At 54.0% G+C, this 16,000-nt stretch overlaps 4 protein-coding genes and 4 non-coding genes across 8 annotated transcripts; 2 read left to right on the top strand and 6 right to left on the bottom strand.

Annotated features, from left to right (window-relative positions):
• Position 1: 1 nt before the first annotated feature.
• BZA05DRAFT_t185 lies at positions 2–83 on the bottom strand. The gene has a single exon. It is a non-coding gene; the product is annotated as a tRNA-Ala (tRNA).
• Positions 84–488: 405 nt separating this feature from the next.
• BZA05DRAFT_t184 lies at positions 489–578 on the bottom strand. The gene has a single exon. It is a non-coding gene; the product is annotated as a tRNA-Ala (tRNA).
• A 658-nt stretch (positions 579–1,236) lies between these two features.
• On the bottom strand, positions 1,237–2,468 carry BZA05DRAFT_397872 (ADP-ribosylglycohydrolase). Its single transcript, XM_051483658.1, has one exon. It carries the CDS (start codon positions 2,373–2,375, stop codon positions 1,395–1,397), a length of 981 nt encoding a protein of 326 aa, XP_051339313.1. The 5' UTR covers positions 2,376–2,468; the 3' UTR covers positions 1,237–1,394.
• A 246-nt stretch (positions 2,469–2,714) lies between these two features.
• BZA05DRAFT_397874 (tRNA-specific 2-thiouridylase) lies at positions 2,715–4,645 on the top strand. The gene is made up of 3 exons (XM_051483659.1): positions 2,715–2,838; positions 2,899–3,091; positions 3,142–4,645. Exons 2-3 carry the CDS (start codon positions 2,908–2,910, stop codon positions 4,452–4,454), a joined length of 1,497 nt encoding a protein of 498 aa, XP_051339314.1. The 5' UTR covers positions 2,715–2,838; positions 2,899–2,907; the 3' UTR covers positions 4,455–4,645.
• Positions 4,646–6,105: 1,460 nt separating this feature from the next.
• BZA05DRAFT_t174 lies at positions 6,106–6,209 on the top strand. Its single transcript has one exon. It is a non-coding gene; the product is annotated as a tRNA-Ala (tRNA).
• Positions 6,210–8,730: 2,521 nt separating this feature from the next.
• BZA05DRAFT_353371 (uncharacterized protein) lies at positions 8,731–11,036 on the bottom strand. Its single transcript, XM_051481344.1, has 2 exons — positions 10,756–11,036; positions 8,731–10,664 (listed from the first exon to the last, which is right to left on the bottom strand). Exons 1-2 carry the CDS (start codon positions 10,792–10,794, stop codon positions 8,985–8,987), a joined length of 1,719 nt encoding a protein of 572 aa, XP_051339315.1. The 5' UTR covers positions 10,795–11,036; the 3' UTR covers positions 8,731–8,984.
• Positions 11,037–12,888: 1,852 nt separating this feature from the next.
• BZA05DRAFT_t183 lies at positions 12,889–12,978 on the bottom strand. Its single transcript has one exon. It is a non-coding gene; the product is annotated as a tRNA-Ala (tRNA).
• Positions 12,979–13,599: 621 nt separating this feature from the next.
• On the bottom strand, positions 13,600–15,354 carry BZA05DRAFT_397886 (tryptophan RNA-binding attenuator protein-like domain-containing protein). The gene is made up of 4 exons (XM_051483660.1): positions 15,253–15,354; positions 15,007–15,092; positions 14,184–14,953; positions 13,600–14,125 (listed from the first exon to the last, which is right to left on the bottom strand). The coding sequence occupies exons 2-4, from the start codon at positions 15,056–15,058 to the stop codon at positions 13,907–13,909; spliced, it is 1,041 nt and encodes a 346-aa protein (XP_051339316.1). The 5' UTR covers positions 15,059–15,092; positions 15,253–15,354; the 3' UTR covers positions 13,600–13,906.
• Positions 15,355–16,000: the final 646 nt, after the last annotated feature.

Consider the following 16,000-nt stretch of genomic DNA (forward strand, 5'->3'; position numbering starts at 1 on the left):
ATGGAGGACTTGGGAATCGAACCCAAGACCTTCTCAAGTCACGATGATGCGAATGAGACGTTATACCCCTAAACCAGACCCCCATGTGATACTAAACATGTTTAATAGTATGATAATATATGAAAACCCAAAATCAACCACCAGCTAGCGACCATTTCATCCAATTTCTTCACGCGTGCCTACCTTCTGGAACCCGGCGATCACAACAACCAAGTACTCATATGCATAAATGTTGCCCGCATAAAATCAAACTACAGGATTCAAGTTCCGAAATAATATTTACGCCACTTCCAACGAGTGGTACCTAGCATGCTTACAACGCACCATCCTTCTGGCCAAAGTTGCAGCCACCTGAAGATCTTACCACGCAGCCCCACCAACGTCCGAACTCACCACACAGCCCGCGAAAAGAAGAAAAAAACGATATCTCACTACCATTGGTCAAATTCCGCATATGGACCTTCGGGGATATACAAAAACAAAACGAATGGAGAACTAGGGAATCGAACCCTAGACCTTCTCAAACTATGACATTTTGCCAATGCAAATGAGACGTTATACCACTAAACCAGATCCCCACAACGATGATGATGACGAAAACTACGCAATTTGATACTATAATCTAACCGATATTATGCTAGATCGTGGCAAAAGTTTACAACACGTCCGTCCTACAGTGTCATACTGGGATGTAGTCCCCTCATAGGTAATAATCCATCTAGAATTGCGCCACTATGTCCACATTTGCAACCGGTATATCATCAACAGCACACCTACCGCCCACTCCAGCCGAAATATAACAGCACAACGTTTATAAGAACGTCTGTCGTATGGGTGACGATTCGACGAACCGAAGGGCTCGTGCACTATCGCATCACCATCAACCTTTCCAAGCTCTATCGACATCTTGGAATGCTAGGCTCGTCCTCTTTGTCTACCATCAGCGAGCCACTTGACCATCAGCTTACATTCCAGTCCGCGCTAACCACAGCAAGCCTATCTCGTCATTGATCATCACCCTCATCAGGTGACCAACACGTTATGCCATCACATTTACCACATACTCCTCACCGTTCCTTTGAGTACGACTATGCTGTCGTAAAATATTCCGGGCCTATCGATTCAAGGCGATATTACTTGAATTACCGCGAATCTCCAAGAGGTTGACAAAGAATCGAGTGACTCAGTGTGCATTCGGGCCTTCTGGGTGCCTCCAGCTAGACAACTGTACAGGCGGCAGATGGCTATAAAACTCTGGAGAATTTGCATGGAGATAGTACCACCCGACCATACGAATCTCTTAATCGGCTAGGTCATTCACACTGTCATGTTAGTCCTCCAAACGAGACAAAACAAAACAACAGATCAATGAAAGAGCGGTTTTATAGAGCAGTCTACAAATCGAGTGTGGCGAGCCCCTCACCAAACCCCTCAACAACGTCCCTCCTGACCAACCCGTCCCCCCACTCCTTCACTTTCGCCGACCAGAACTCCTTTCCATCAGCACCATACCACGCGCCCGCAATACCACCATAAACCGCGGCGACGGTATCTGCATCATCCCCCAAATTTACCACATCAATCGCGCCCTCCTCAAAGCTATCCGTCCTAAAAAACACCCAAAGTGCCGCCTCCAGAGTATGGACCACATACCCGGAGGAACTAATCTTCGCCTCCTCCTTCGCGACCCACTTTCCATCCGCAAACGTCGCCGAAAGCTCATCCGTCTGCCATTCCCACTTATTCACCATCCCCAGCAACTCCGACTTCTTCATCCCCCTCCCCTCTGCCGCCCTCCTCAGAATCTCGACGACCAACGAAACATACAGCGCGCACGCCTCCTGACAGACACTGTGTGGATGCGTGACCGCGGAGCTTCTCCTCGCCAACGCCTTCGCGTTCTCCGCATCGCGCCAGTACGCGAGCGCCACCGGCAGCACGCGCATCAGCGATCCATTGCCGCATCTATTCTTATGGTCCAGACTCTTTTTTATCTCCTGGAGCCCTCTGCCGCTGCGCCAGATATCCACCGCCACCCTTGTGGCCATCCCGGCATCGAAGAACGTGCCGGTCGCGGAAAGGTAGCCTTCGTCAACCCACCGGACGTAGCGCGATCCTTGGTCGGCTTCCGAGAAGCCCTCGCGGGAGTTGATCAGCGAGTCGGCGAGGCACAACGCCATCGATGTGTCGTCGGTCCAGCACCCCGCGGGAAGGCCGAAGTTGTTGTTGGGGACGAAGGAGGTGATGTGCGGGAAGGTGCCCCGCCGGTGGAATTCGGCGGGGCCGCCGAGCGCATCACAGATGGCGACGGAGAGCAGGGATATGTGGATCTTAGTCGCGATGGGCGCTGGAACAAGGGGTGTGGTGGAGGTCATGGTGGGATAGCGGGTGGATATCGAGTTTGTAACGATATGTATACACAAGTAGCGGTCGGTACGTCTTGTATCATATACCTTTGCGGGGCGATGGGCTGAGCTGGTTGGGGAAGCTGAGGCCTGAGGGCGTTACACCACGGCTTACAGGGATTGCTAATTCGATACCAACAGGGTTAGATGGGGCTGAGTGAGTCAGTGTGACTCATGCAGCTGCAATGCGAGTGAGTGTAATCTGGAAACCCAGAGACTTCAGTGTGGCGAGGTAGATAGATACTCTACACACCAGATTTAACATGAAAAAAAACACGCGGGTTTCCATTCCGCTCATTCGTGCTATACAGTCACTGCCGTCTACGGTATGTAGATACAGATCACTCTTTTTCCCCATGGTAGTTGGGCGGTGGTTCGTTTAGAAATTGCTGCGCCCTAGAAGAATTGCTGGACACGGAGTTGAAAAGGCCGAGTGAGGTCCATGACTACGAGTGATTCTTCTATCGATCGAGTCTAACCCTATGAGACCTAGCGTCGATGCATGAAGTTCGGCATCTACCGGCCATATAGCGAACAAGAACTTCGACATCCACCACCAGCGATGCCGCCCCTCCATCTTCCGCCCCGCTTCTTGCTCCCATCAGGAACTACCCGCCGGGGATTGCTACACTTCTGCCGAAACTACAGCGCATCTAGTTCCCCGCGCCCCTCTCCCACCGACAAAAGCATACGCACCCATGCCCCATCTTCAAATCTCCACTAACGAGCTGCACAGTCTTTATCGCGCTATCCTCGGGCATCGATAGCACCGTCACGACATCACTGCTACTCCGCCACCACCCACGCGAGAACCTGCACCCGATCTACCTAGCGAACTGGGAGCCCTCTCAGCACCCGACTTCATCTGCGCCCAAGCTCGGCCCCTACGGAAAACCTCTCTCCGCCGATGCCGCTTCGCCCCAGCCGGAGAAGCAGAAATGCGTCGACCGGGAGTTCTCACGCGTGCAGCAGATCTGTGAGCACTTCGGACTGCCGAACAAACCGCTGAGGCTCAGCTTTGAGAAGGAGTACTGGAACGATGTTTTCGAGCCGATGCTAAACGCGTACGCTAGCGGCGTCACGCCGAATCCGGACATAGGCTGTAATCGCGAGGTGAAGTTTGGCGCGCTCGCGAAAACTCTAAGTGATATGGCCGGCGGTCGGAATTGGTGGCTGGCGACGGGACATTATGCCCGTGCCGATGCGGCGGGCAGGCTCTATAGGAGCGCGGATAAAAGGAAGGATCAGACTTATTTCCTGTCCACGGTGACCGCTGAGGTGCTGAAGCACTGTCTTTTCCCGCTGGGTGCAGAGGGGTTGTTGAAGACGGAGGTTAAGGAGCAGGCGAAGAAGCTCGCAGTTCCGGGATGGCGCGAAGGGGAGGAGACCGGGGAGTCCTTTGGGCTATGTTTCGTTGAGCCTGCGGGCGGCAGGAATTCCGGGTTTCGAAGGTTCCTGGGAGAATATCTTCAGCCGGACCCGGGGTACTTCGTGGTGGGCGAATCGCGGGAGTCCTGGCCGAGTGGAGAGAAGATTAACATGCCGAGTGCCGGGTCCGTGGTGGGAACACATGAGGGGCTGTGGCATGCTACGATCGGTGAGAAGGCACGCCTGGAGCTGCCGCAAGGTTTGCCAATGTTTCAAGGCCGATGGTTCGTCAGCCGGAAGGATCGGAGGCGAAACACCATCGAGATTGTCAAGGGCGGCGATAATCGCGCGCTGTTTTCGAAGTCAATGGTGATCGATGATTGGTATTGGCACGGTAATGACGCGGAGGCAGCTGCCACGCGGCATCAACCACGGCCGGCGGAGACGGCGGAAGGAGAAACTTGGGAGAAGGGACTTGTGACACAATTCCGGCATATGCAGAGGCCGATTCGAGTCCGGGAGGTTAGGGTATTGGGCGAGGGCAGGAAGATGGGAACGAAGAGGATCATGATCTCGTTCGACACGCCGCAGAAGTCGGTGGCGGAGGGACAGAATGCAGCCTTGTGGGACGGTGAGAGGTGCTTGGGTGGTGGGGTCATCGAGGAAATGGAGGCAGTGTGATCTTATAAAACTATGTCCGACTGTGTTTATCTCCGCTCTGCGCCATATCTGACCTCAGCACGGCCATTCGATCTCATCGCAATGTGTTCGTTGAGCGTATGATTCTCTTGTGCATTATCACCCGCTCAACAGTAAGGCGCTCTCGAAACATCCATAATGTACGTAACGAATATGACGATTAAACAAAAGAGAAAAACTGATATTAGCGCTTTTGGTCGGAGACGAGTGTCATTCCATGCACCGCCGGTTTCAAACCCACGGCAAAAGCAAAAACCATCACCACCCCCGGTGGGGTGGCTTGGAAACCCCAAGAGCGGAAAGATATATTTTTCACCCGGGTTGGAGCCCGGAACTTTCTCTCCACTCCCCTCGCCGATTGCATGTCCCAGACCACTGGACCACGCGGAGGTTTTTTCCGCGATGGGAACTCGGATTTGAAAACTATGAACCCGTGATATAAGTGCTCCGAGATGGACTCGGCTTGCCTGCAGGTAGCCCCGCTCCCTCCCTCCCCCTACCTCCAGCTTCCAAGTTAGCTGTTCCATTCTCTGCTCGAGCAATACAAATTTAAACGGAATCAATGCTACTCAGCTACATACACGGCCATTCAGTTCCACTGACATGCAAAACCGGTACATACGGCCATCTACTATACACAGGCATCTGGCTACGCAATTACCCCGGCATGCAGTTTCATACGTTCGTCGATCCATCCTGATAGATTAAACCCCACTTCTGTAGTTTCTTTTATTTCCCATCAGGCAGTCATTTTTCCTTAACTGGCGGACTACTGGTGGTGGTATGTACATAATACCTATGTTTGACGGTCTTGCTCACTATCCTTAGGATCGCGGGGCCTACATCTTTCGCTCCACACACGCTTATGGAGGCTGAGCAGCTTTCATGTCCCTTAAAGGCGAGGCATGAGAGTGTGTAATCGCCGCACAACCCCCCATGCGGTACTTTCCTTATAACACCAGCAGCCTCTCCGCGGCACTGATGAACCACCTCCCACCCTTCGCCGATCCGCCTTCCAGCCGACCAGGTACTTCCAAATGCCGCCGTCGGAATCGCCTCGCTCCATCCCAGCCGGTAAGTAGGCAAGAACCGACACCCATCCCCTCCCATCCTCTCATACACGAACTCACGCACAAGCATTCTGTTCTCATCCTTCTCATCCAACTAATCAAGTCTTCTTCTAACTACATTTCAACATGGGGCCATAACCGTCAGTCGAGTGACACATTATGGCTACTATCCTTGGTATGTACCAGAAATCATCAGGATACGAGATGATATTAGGTAACTAAGGGTGAGTGCTACTGCCATACGAGAAATAAATGATCCTCAATAATAGAACGTATAGATCGAAGCAGAACCGACGCTCCCTAAAATTCCGTTTTTTTTGAACAGCAAAGCGAACGGAATTCCGAACAGCCTGCGCGGAGTGGACCGCGAATTACTCGCATGTCTTTGTTCGACCGGGACTCAGATTTCCGATCGCAGGAAAATAAAGCTACAGCGGCGATACCGTACCTATCTGCTTATATCTAATTCAGAAAATATTCTCCCACCCCCACGCGTCCGTTCTCTGTGATTCGCCTAACCATCGCGCGACCAATTCTGTGCGATCGCAAAATCTCCCAACGATGGGGATCTGGTTTAGTGGTATAACGTCTCATTTGCATTGCCGTTTCTTCACCAAAAGAGCGGCGCGATTTGAGAAGGTCTAGGGTTCGATTCCCTAGTTCTCCATACCTTTTATCCCAGCCCGGAACAGTGAGTGCTCCTTGTTACTCTGTTGGCAGGGTGGACTAGTGAAAGAAGGAGCTTGGAAGTGTTCGGACACTGGTGCCTGGAAGGAAAATAGCCGAGGGCCTGTGAAAACAGTGATGATAATAACCCTTGTCTGGAATTCTTCCCACTGGCCCGGACACGGTTAATTTTGTTAGAGCAAAGCAAATCTCGGATACGTCGTTCGAAATTCTCGTATATATGTTGGAGCTCGCATCATCGACAAGAGTTCCATACGGTATCGATCCCGTTGCCAAGTTCCAACATACAGTTTTCGGCTAGGTGGGCATTCTTGACGGCGAAACACCCATGCCCGCCACCGCCAGCGGCCATAATGAATAATTTGTCGACCGGCCCATTTCTTGTGGAAACGGCTTCGAGGGGGGTGTCGCATACCTACTCAGATGCACATTGATTTTCTTGCCATTTGGCAATTTTCTTGAGAGTCGTTTGACCGCTTTTCCTCCTGAGACCTCCAGCGGCCGCTTCCGGTGGATTTCGGCCCCCAGTGTCCACTGTCTGGATACCTACCTAATGTACTTGCTTGTGCGTATTCTTGCTTACGAGTATTCAGCCTGTGGAGAGGCTTATGTACGCCGCCCAGTGGTGGGGGTTCAGCATAGGCATAAGGTATGTACGGTAGGTACCTGCTTATGTCTCGGCCGGTGAGGAACAGCCTCCCCCGTACCGAACAGCAGTGCGGTGGGGGGGATGAAGTCTGGCCGAGCAGTGACCGGTCTCCTCCCTCAAGCCAGTACGAACCACTCCCCATGGTTCGCATTCTCTATCAGCGGCGTATGCATCTTCCGTATCTTCCGTATCTTCCATATCCTCCGTTTCCTCCGTTTCCTCCGTTTCCGGTGGCGACGTTGAAACCGCTACATAATCCCGGCCGCCTGCCCGCCGGCATGTACGGTAGAGTACTCTACACAACCCCGGACTTCCCCGGATCCATCATCGCCCCCGGGCCCCAACCCGCATCCCGCTAGTGCCACTGCTCTGCCGCACCACGGAAATTCCAGGATCAGCACTAGAGTAGTTAACTAAACCCCAAGTATCTAACGCTTTTTCGAGTCTCGATCACAAACCTCCTAATTCCCGCATCGGGGCTTTATCCGGCGCTGGACGGGGCATGCTCTACTATCTATACTATAGAGTCTACACATTCGTGGGAGTGGGTACGTACGCCGGCCGCCGCACGGATACATAAATCCCCAATGCCCCCTCGCCCCGCGCGGCGAGCGCCCATCACTACCACCACTCACCACGACCACCACGACCACCGCGCACTCACCACCACCCTCACCCTCACCCTCACCTTCACCCTCACCTCTTCCACCCCCCCCCTCACCACCCAACACACACAAACAGCAATGCCCCCCCGCCGCCGCACCCTAACCCTCTCAACCTCGGCGCGGCAGGCGCGCATAGAGCTGATCCAGCGGTGCACGGACGACGCGCAGCTTCGCGGGATGTTCGAGAGCTCGTACGACCTGTACGAGCGCAACCGCAAAATGTTTCCCGCCGAGGAGCGGTACGGAACGTTTCGTGGGTGGTTGGTTGGGATTTATGCTGCCCCGCAGTCGTGAGGGCCTGGGGAGGGAGGGGGAGGGGGGAGGGGAGGGGGGAGGGGTGAAAGGGGTGGGGTGGGGTGGAGGTGGAGGAAGACAGGAGGAATTTTGGGAGGCGAGTTCTGTGGATGGTGGATGGTGGATCAGGGGGGGTGGGGGCGGGGAGCTACTTACGCGGCGATACGATAATGGGGGTGGAGGTGGTGGAGATGATGGAGGTGGAGATGATGTGTACGATATATGCCGCCTGAGCTCGGGCTCGCGGAAGAATGGCTCCCTGTTCTGCTGTGCAGACGGTGAGAAGAAGATTACGGAAAATAATCCATCTATTAGCAGCACGGCACGATATTTGCGAGTGATATCGCGTGCTTCAATCTGTGCACTGGAGGAATGCGGAAAGGCAAACCGCGGTTGATACAGTACAGCTGCGAGCTGCATACGAGGATAGGCACCACTGAATAGTAGAGAGAGAGATATCTTCAGTTTATTTCGCATGCAGTCTATCTAGACTGTGGCAAAAACACTGTGTGGTAGGGTTGGAAAGTGGCTTGCCAAATAATGCGCGACGCGAGTGATGGGAACCGGATGGCAGCCGGTGCACGGCACACAGTCTAGTCTCGGCACCACTCCAATGCGGTACAACAATCTTCTAGACCGACTTTCGGCGACGGAAGAAGTGTAGTAATCCCGCCTAGACCAAAGCCGGGGTGGGCGGATCGGGGTTTTCTGTTTTCTTTTTTTTGTTTCATAATTCTTCATACCATATTCGACCTGATCCGGCCAGAATGGAACAGCCTTTTTTTTTGTTCACTCATTGATCGGGCAGGACAGCCGGGACGCTCTCAGCGAATGGCGAATGATATTTGATGTTTTTTTTTTGACTTTAGAAGGTATTCTCATGTATGTAGCATGTGCAGACTTTTGATATCAATTCCTAATTCACCACTGCCGCCCACCAGTCCACAGCACCGAGACTTGTATATCCCACAGCCCTCCATCTACCAGGTAAAAACATAGGTATTGCACTTACCCACCGCACCAAACAAACAGAACGTATTGTACATAACCCCCATCAAACAACCCACAAACGCAAACTCAACGCCGAACCCGCAGCCGTAAAACACAATCCATTCACCCAATCCCCCACCTAATCCCCCACCAGCACCTACGCCATCTCAGCCACCATCGTCTCCGCCGCAGGCGCGGCCTTAGTCCCAACGGCCTCCTCTAGCAGCCCGGCGACGCCGACGACCCTCTCGACCCTCCCCCCGAGGGCCTTAACCAGCTCCCTCCTGGTATCTCTCGCAAACTCCTTCCCAAAGACAGCGACATTGACTTCCTGGGACGTATACCAACTCGCTCTGTCACCGTTCGCACTGCCAAGCACCGTGATCTCCGCGTCGAAAATCATGGCCTTGACGTGGCTCTGCACTGCGTCCTCGGCGGGGTGGGCCGGTGGCGACCGGCTCGTCGATGCGCCCGTGTAGTACCATATCCCCAGCAGGCCTTTGGATACGCGTTGCTGCCGCGCGACGTAGCCGCGCCCCGCGCGCAGGGATTCGTCAGCCTTGATGAGGGAGCGCATGCACCCCTCGGTTGTGGCGGTGCCCGCCGTCGTCACTAGCTGCTCGATGAACATCATGCCCCGGCACGTGACGATGTCGATGTTTACGCCGCGGGCGAGAGCGGCCTCGAGCGCGTGCAGGAGCGGTTGGGATGTTAGGTTCGGGGTGTGTAAGTAGACGTTGGTGGTGGCGCAGTTCAGGGCGTGGAGGAGGAAGGTGTTTTGAGGGGTGCTGGGTGGGAGTGGCGGTGGAGCGCTGGGGAAGCAGAGGGCTTTTAGGGGGAGCGAAGGGCGGAACGAGGGGTTTCGGTGGTGTGGATGTGGGAGGAAGATGGTTGGGTAGGTTTTTGATGTTGGTGGAGGGGGATCGGGGGAGTCTGCTGGTGGTGGGAGCGCGAGTACGTTCGAGCCCGCCCAGATCTGCTGCCAGAATTGCGTGAATGCGGTAACGATGGGGCCGGTGAGTGTTGTGCACTGTTCCAGCCATGTTTCCCAGCTGATATTGGCCGAGGGCAGAAACAACGTGTGGCCGTCGACGATGCAAAATTTGCTGTGGAGCACACTGAACGGAAGGAAGAATATGCTCTTCACGCTCATATCCAGTCCCAGCAACTCCTCTGGCCCAGGCAATCCCATGGTGGCCCACGTACTTGGCAGATGCGTTTTCCCTTGTGGAGAGCTGGTGTGGAATAACTTCTGTGCGGCGGACGAAGACGAGAAGCCGATTCTCACCACTACCTTCCTCCCCGCGATATTCGCCAAGGCCCGGTGCGAGAGGTCCCGCAGCGCCTCGGCCAGCACCTCGCGGCTTTGCGATTCGGCCCAGAAGCATGTACTGAAGAGAACAGAGTGTTTTGCGTTAGCTATAGCGGCGGCGATGGTCTTCGTGACCGTGAGCCCCGTGCCAACGTGGAAAGCGGTTGGTGTGCTCATCGTGAGCAGATCTGCGGGTGGAAGGACAGTCTCTGACAGGTTGTCGCATGCCACCAGCGTCGACAGGAAACCAGTGATGATCTCGCGGTGGTGCTCGGTCAGCCCGAGGTTGTGCGAGGACAGTGCCGAGATGTATTTGTCCATCACCACGGACACGATGGAGGATGTGCGAGTTTTCGGCCGCATCATGGGATGACGCAGGGGGTCCATCGGATTCAGCGTATGCGTATACGTGTACGTTCGCAGCTGCGCGGGCGTGATGGGGATGTTAAAGACCAGCGATGCGATGAAGGCGAGAGTTTTCAGCAGCTCTGCGTGCTCGCTTCGAGCCCAAAGTGGCGAGACCAACTGCACTCGCCGGAACGGCCGGTCAGCTACATGCGCATGCACTATATCTTGCGAAGTTCCACAACCTCGAATCTAGGTATGTAGGACTCACAACAGCGGAGGTGACAATGGCCGTTGAGATGCGTTGCATGGAATGCGCTGATATGGGCCCACGGTTCCCTGGGCCAGGCACAGGTTTGGCTAGGCCACGTCAGGAAACTGGCCTTCCCTTCGACGTCGATGGTGAAATTGTAGCGACCGACGGGTGGAGTGATCTTTGCGTTCGTTCCTGCCTTGCTCGCTTCGGGGTGCCTGGGGACACGTGAAGTGAATTGGCGAGAACGGACCCGGGACAGGGCAGGGGGACGGAGTGACTTGACGAGGACGAATCCGGGCAGGGGGACGTGACGTCGCCATGATCCTAGCCCTTAGTCTTGGTTGGCGTGCCGGACCGTTGGCGCTCGGGTATCTCCGCGGGTGACACGCCATGTTGGCGCGGAGATCCACCACCGCAGTACCGCACCGCAGCGCACCGCTTCGTCGCTGCCGCCGCCGTTTCGATCGTTATGCTTTTTCTGACAGCCCCGAAGATCGAGCTAAATCACCCGTCAAACCCCGTAAGAATGCCCCGTGGAAGCGTCGTGGAACAGAAAATATTTTCCTGTGGCGTGGCAGCATGCAAACGCTCAGGGGCACGCCTATTTCCAGAAACCAGGTTACCACCGTTTCGAGTTCCGGTGGATTCGTATCCAGCATCCCACGGACGTAGGGTTCCCCCAGGAATGAACTGAGCGAAAATGAGCATCAAGGAGTCGATCATACCAGGAAGCCCTATACACCAAGCGCGAGTAGTATATGCTAGCAAGAGTGAAGAGGTGAATCACCCTACCGTATCACTCCTCCTCGCCTCATCCCCCATTCAAATGTAAACCCAATCCTAATCCCGAACCACCATCACCGAGAATTTATCACGCCTCTCAGCTCTGTAGCTGAAGCTTGATCCCAGAGCAGAGAGCAGAGAGCAGAGTATACGAAACCACACTCAGCGTCTGTGTCATTATCCGCCGTGAACACCGTTTCCCGAAGGCTGACATTAGTCCATTGGTGGAAAGCTGCAGAGGCAAGCTCCCCGCCGGGGCTGCTTTAGTCTTCGGGGGCTCGGAAGATCTATCCAGCCGACACTTCCGTGGATCCCACCTGCCTATGTTTTTAGGCCAGCACCTTACGGGTTGCTTTTGGATTAGTCGGCACTTTCGAATAAGTTACGATACCGTACAATGCTAGGGTAAGTAATCCCAGGGGGCGTGGGGTTCAGGTTGGTTCTCGGTGAGGCGACCACTCGTACCGTGGAAAGGCTGTGGGCCAAGAGGACAAGGGATTTTGAGGCGTGATGCTCGATGGAGTGCCCGCGTTGGAACACCTTGTGGCCAGATACCCCAACAATCTCGAAACGAAATCTGCATGACAACCAAAGAACCAAGTCGGCGATACCGAAGTACCCCTCGAAGTACATTCATCCCTGGCCTCAAAAGTAAGATATAACTTCCAAGCCTGCTTGGAATCACGCATGCGGATTCAGGCGCATACACAGGGTATCACTCGAGTTTCCAACGCAACCCAGAACCGCAAGAGCCAACTTATGCGCCAGAATCAATTGAGTGATATAAGAGTGAGTTACGTACAAAGCCATGGTCTTTTATCTTCCAAGCCCCACACTCAAGCACCAGCCACAATCACTCCTCGCCGCGATCGATTCATAGATCTAGGTCGATACTGTGGGCCTCATGACGCCAGACCCGATTCTGTCGGCCCCAACAATGAGATGTTGCTGGATACATACTTTTTATGTTCGTCTGGTCGGTTGGTCAACACACACACAACCATCATAGACCTTATCACCCCTCATTCATCATTGCTTTTCATCTTTGCGTTCATCACCTGAACAACACGGGTGGCTCTTTTCTTTCATTGTCGTTTCTCTCTCTAGTAAAATACGATCGGTCTCCTATGTATCTTCTTTTTAAAGTTGTCTAAGGGTCATCTCGTCCCCAGTGCTTCAATCCATACCCACCATACCTATTCCATCAAAAACAACCAGCCCAAATCTTCTTCCCAGCTTTCTCTCTTTTCAAGCCGGCCCTCTTTCACCCTTTCCAAGCCCGCCCTCGACCCCTCACTCATCCCACCCCCCCTCCACCAAACCCCAACCCTTTACCAGACCCATTGAAGCCACACAACAAAAGAATGGAGGACTTGGGAATCGAACCCAAGACCTTCTCAAGTCACGATCTATCAAAGATGCGAATGAGACGTTATACCCCTAAACCAGACCCCCATAGATGGCTAGTTTGTATGGCATTGGTTTGAAACCTAATTAAAGCAGAATTGACGAGCAGTGAGTATTAGGCGGGTAAGGCGGGTGATAGCGCACGCATGCACGTAAGCCGGTCTCCATGGTGAAAGGCGGCTGGGCTGGTCGGTAGGTGGATTCCAGGTGGTTTTCAGGTGGTGTTGTGTGGGTATGGGTGCTGGGTGTGGTTTTGGGTTGGTCGGAACTCGGAAGTGTAGACGAAGCATATGATGGTTTGTTCATGGGATGTGATTCGCTTTGTCCGTTCGCCTCGTAGATATTAGAAAACTACAACCGTCGTCTCTAGTTTGACTTCCCCCCAAGTACTGTAATGGGTAGGATTGAAGGCGGACGACAAGGGTGGAAGAAAACGAGTAGTGGAAGGAAATGGGGGTGGAAGGAACAAGAGGATGAGAAATGTAGGTAGGTAACTTGCGTTTGTTATTGCACCTTTCCATCCGGGAGAGTGATGGCAGAACCCATTAAGGGCGGAGTTAACCGATGCCGTTCATCGTGAATACCACTCACACAGTTTGGTTTACGTCTGATGGTCAAGACCAATAGCCCTTCGAGGCAACAACCATGATCCTCGTAGTTACCAGGAGTGTCGTGAATATCAATATTTGTACTTGACATCAGTTTCCTCATTCACTGCATGCAGCCACCCTACTTCACTTACGGGTGATGTAGGTGACTATAAGAGTTCAAAAGTTCCAAGAGTTGGAGTTGACAGGCCATGATTAAGAATACACACGGCTATGACCATTTTAATGATAGTGCCAGCCCCCTCGCCCCCCCTCGCCCTGCAGTACGCATTCTCCAACCCCCCCGCTTACAAAAGACCAAACCAAGGTATCATCATCACATCACATCGTATCATATCAATCACTCCCCTTCGCCCTCACTATCACCGTCACTGCGCGGTCATATGCGTCGCCATCCAGGCGCCAAACGCGGTCGGATTCCTGGTCTGGATGAAGACGGTTCCCGGGCCCGTAAACCTACACACCAGGCCCTCAGCAGACGCCATGCCCGAGAGCACGCCTCCACTGGCGATACGCTCGATGGTGTACTTCGAGTTCCACGCGACGAGGTGCTCGTTGTCGACGATGTACTGTTCTCCTGGTGCCATCTATTTATCGTCAGTAATGGGCGAGTGGGGGGGAGGAGGCGCGGGGCGCGGGACTGACATTTTTCTGGATGATTGCGCCGAGCGAGGTGACGAATAGGACTCCCTGCCCGAAGATCTTGTAGACGAACAGCCCCTCGCCCGAGAACATGGCCTTGCCCAGTCCCTGAGTCTTGTAGTCCTTCTGTACGCCCTGGGTGCATGCCAGAAACGCGTCACGGCCCACATTCCACGTCTGCTGGCCGTCGAGTCTGATCGGAACGATATCGCCCAGCGCCGCTGGGGCGAGCAGCAGCTCTCCCGGGCCAGTGTAGGTCGACTGCGCGAAATCACCCCCGGCGATGAGCTTTTTGAACGAGAATTTCACCTGGCCCTTGAGCGTGACTGAGGGCGACATGGCCACCATCGCGCCGGGCTTGGCCTGGATGGGACATCCGTGGGCGAGCTGGAGTGTGAGAAGCGTGTTGGTGTCTCGGTGGTCGATGCGGTAGCTGCCGCCGTTAAAGCTGCCGATTGTGTCCGTGACCGTGTTGTTTCCCTGCGCGGGCGTCTGTTGCGGTGCTGGTGGAGGAATGGCGGAGTGCGAGGGGTCAAAGGCGGTTTTCGTAATCGACGGAGGGTGGGAGATCGGTGCGGCGCCTGTGTTGGGGGGCGGAGGATACTGGCCTTGCTGCGGCTGTGGAGGTGGCGGGTATTGGCCCTGTTGGGGGGACTGTGGCTGCTGAGGTGGGGGAGGATAGTAGCCTTGCTGTGGCTGCTGATGGACTGGCGTGCCAGGCGGCGGTGGGTATTGCTGTTGCTGCTGGCCGTATTGCGCCTTTTCGGGGGGTGCTAGATGAAGCTGTCAGCTACATGCGTGGGCGGGGAGCTTCCGGGTAGCTCACGGGGGTAGTAGTTTCCTTGCGGAGGTGGGGGGGATCCGGCGAAGCCCGACATCTTGCGATTGTATTAAAGCGATTGTTCCGTGGAGCTGCCCATTGGTTAGCAAGTGGTCGATACCTTCACTTCACGTCGCTGCACGCCCATCCCAAGCCATGCGTAGCCAAGTAGCGGCTGCGTTCATGGACAGGCTGCGAAGCAACTACCCCGCATAACTAACAGGGATGTGTGGGTGGAATGGGGAAACTTACAGAAAGATGTGTGTTGCAACGAGAAGCTGGGAGACGTTTATCTTAAACGGATGGAATCGCGGCTTGGTGAAGTAGGGGATTTATGTGAGAGATGAGGAGAAGTGAGGAGGAGGCGGAGGAAGAGGAGGGGGGGAGCAGGATGGCTCATATTATAGCTGTGCGACGTGACACAGCGGCTGAAAGTCCGGGTGTGGTATTTTTGGGTACTGGCCTAACTGATGGCTTTGGCGTCAACGTAACTCGTCTGCGGATGGTTGCATAGCCCAGCGCCTCACGAAACAACGGTTGTTGAAGCAGGAAGGTGGTGAAAATTAGTCGTATGTGCAAGGCGAGTGATGACATATGCCGCATTGCATTAGATTTAAATTCCTCAACCGATCTGACGAGAGATACATAGCGCAGTCCCAATATCTGGCGATAGTATGCGCATGCAGAATTCGATAGTTACTATCACTCAGGCCGTCGCTACTTAGTGTCCGTTCCGATATGGCTTCGATTTGACGAGTTGCCAGCATTTACCGCACTTTGCCACCACTTGCACTCAAAACTAAAGTTTTAACGAGATAGAAACCGTTAGATATCAACGAAGGGTTTTGAGCACATAAATTTTTCGGCACTTCAGGTTGGAGCTGATTTTTGTCCGGTGGTCTATGTAGGTGTTGTAATCTCATTGGGCCGAGAAAGCAGTATTGAAGATGACATGGAAAGATCGGATTTTGTTGTTTAATCATTGATTGCATACGACTTG

This window comes from Tricharina praecox (genome assembly GCF_024521635.1).
Source record: "Tricharina praecox strain CBS 144465 chromosome Unknown BZA05scaffold_12, whole genome shotgun sequence".
Lineage (NCBI taxonomy): Eukaryota > Fungi > Ascomycota > Pezizomycetes > Pezizales > Pyronemataceae > Tricharina > Tricharina praecox.

Bases quoted from the DNA above. Each gene is read 5' to 3' on its own strand.
- BZA05DRAFT_397886 (XM_051483660.1), bottom strand. From the start codon at position 15,058: ATGTCGGGCTTCGCCGGATCCCCCCCACCTCCGCAAGGAAACTACTAC. The intron at 14,954-15,006 runs GTGAGCTACCCG...AGCTTCATCTAG, and splicing joins GCAAGGAAACTACTACCCCC to CACCCCCCGAAAAGGCGCAA. The intron at 14,126-14,183 runs GTCAGTCCCGCG...GACGATAAATAG, and splicing joins GCGCAATCATCCAGAAAAAT to ATGGCACCAGGAGAACAGTA.
- BZA05DRAFT_397872 (XM_051483658.1), bottom strand. From the start codon at position 2,375: ATGACCTCCACCACACCCCTTGTTCCAGCGCCCATCGCGACTAAGATC.
- BZA05DRAFT_353371 (XM_051481344.1), bottom strand. From the start codon at position 10,794: ATGCAACGCATCTCAACGGCCATTGTCACCTCCGCTGTT. The intron at 10,665-10,755 runs GTGAGTCCTACA...CGGCGAGTGCAG, and splicing joins CCATTGTCACCTCCGCTGTT to TTGGTCTCGCCACTTTGGGC.
- BZA05DRAFT_397874 (XM_051483659.1), top strand. From the start codon at position 2,908: ATGAAGTTCGGCATCTACCGGCCATATAGCGAACAAGAACTTCGACAT. The intron at 3,092-3,141 runs GCATACGCACCC...CGAGCTGCACAG, and splicing joins CCCCTCTCCCACCGACAAAA to TCTTTATCGCGCTATCCTCG.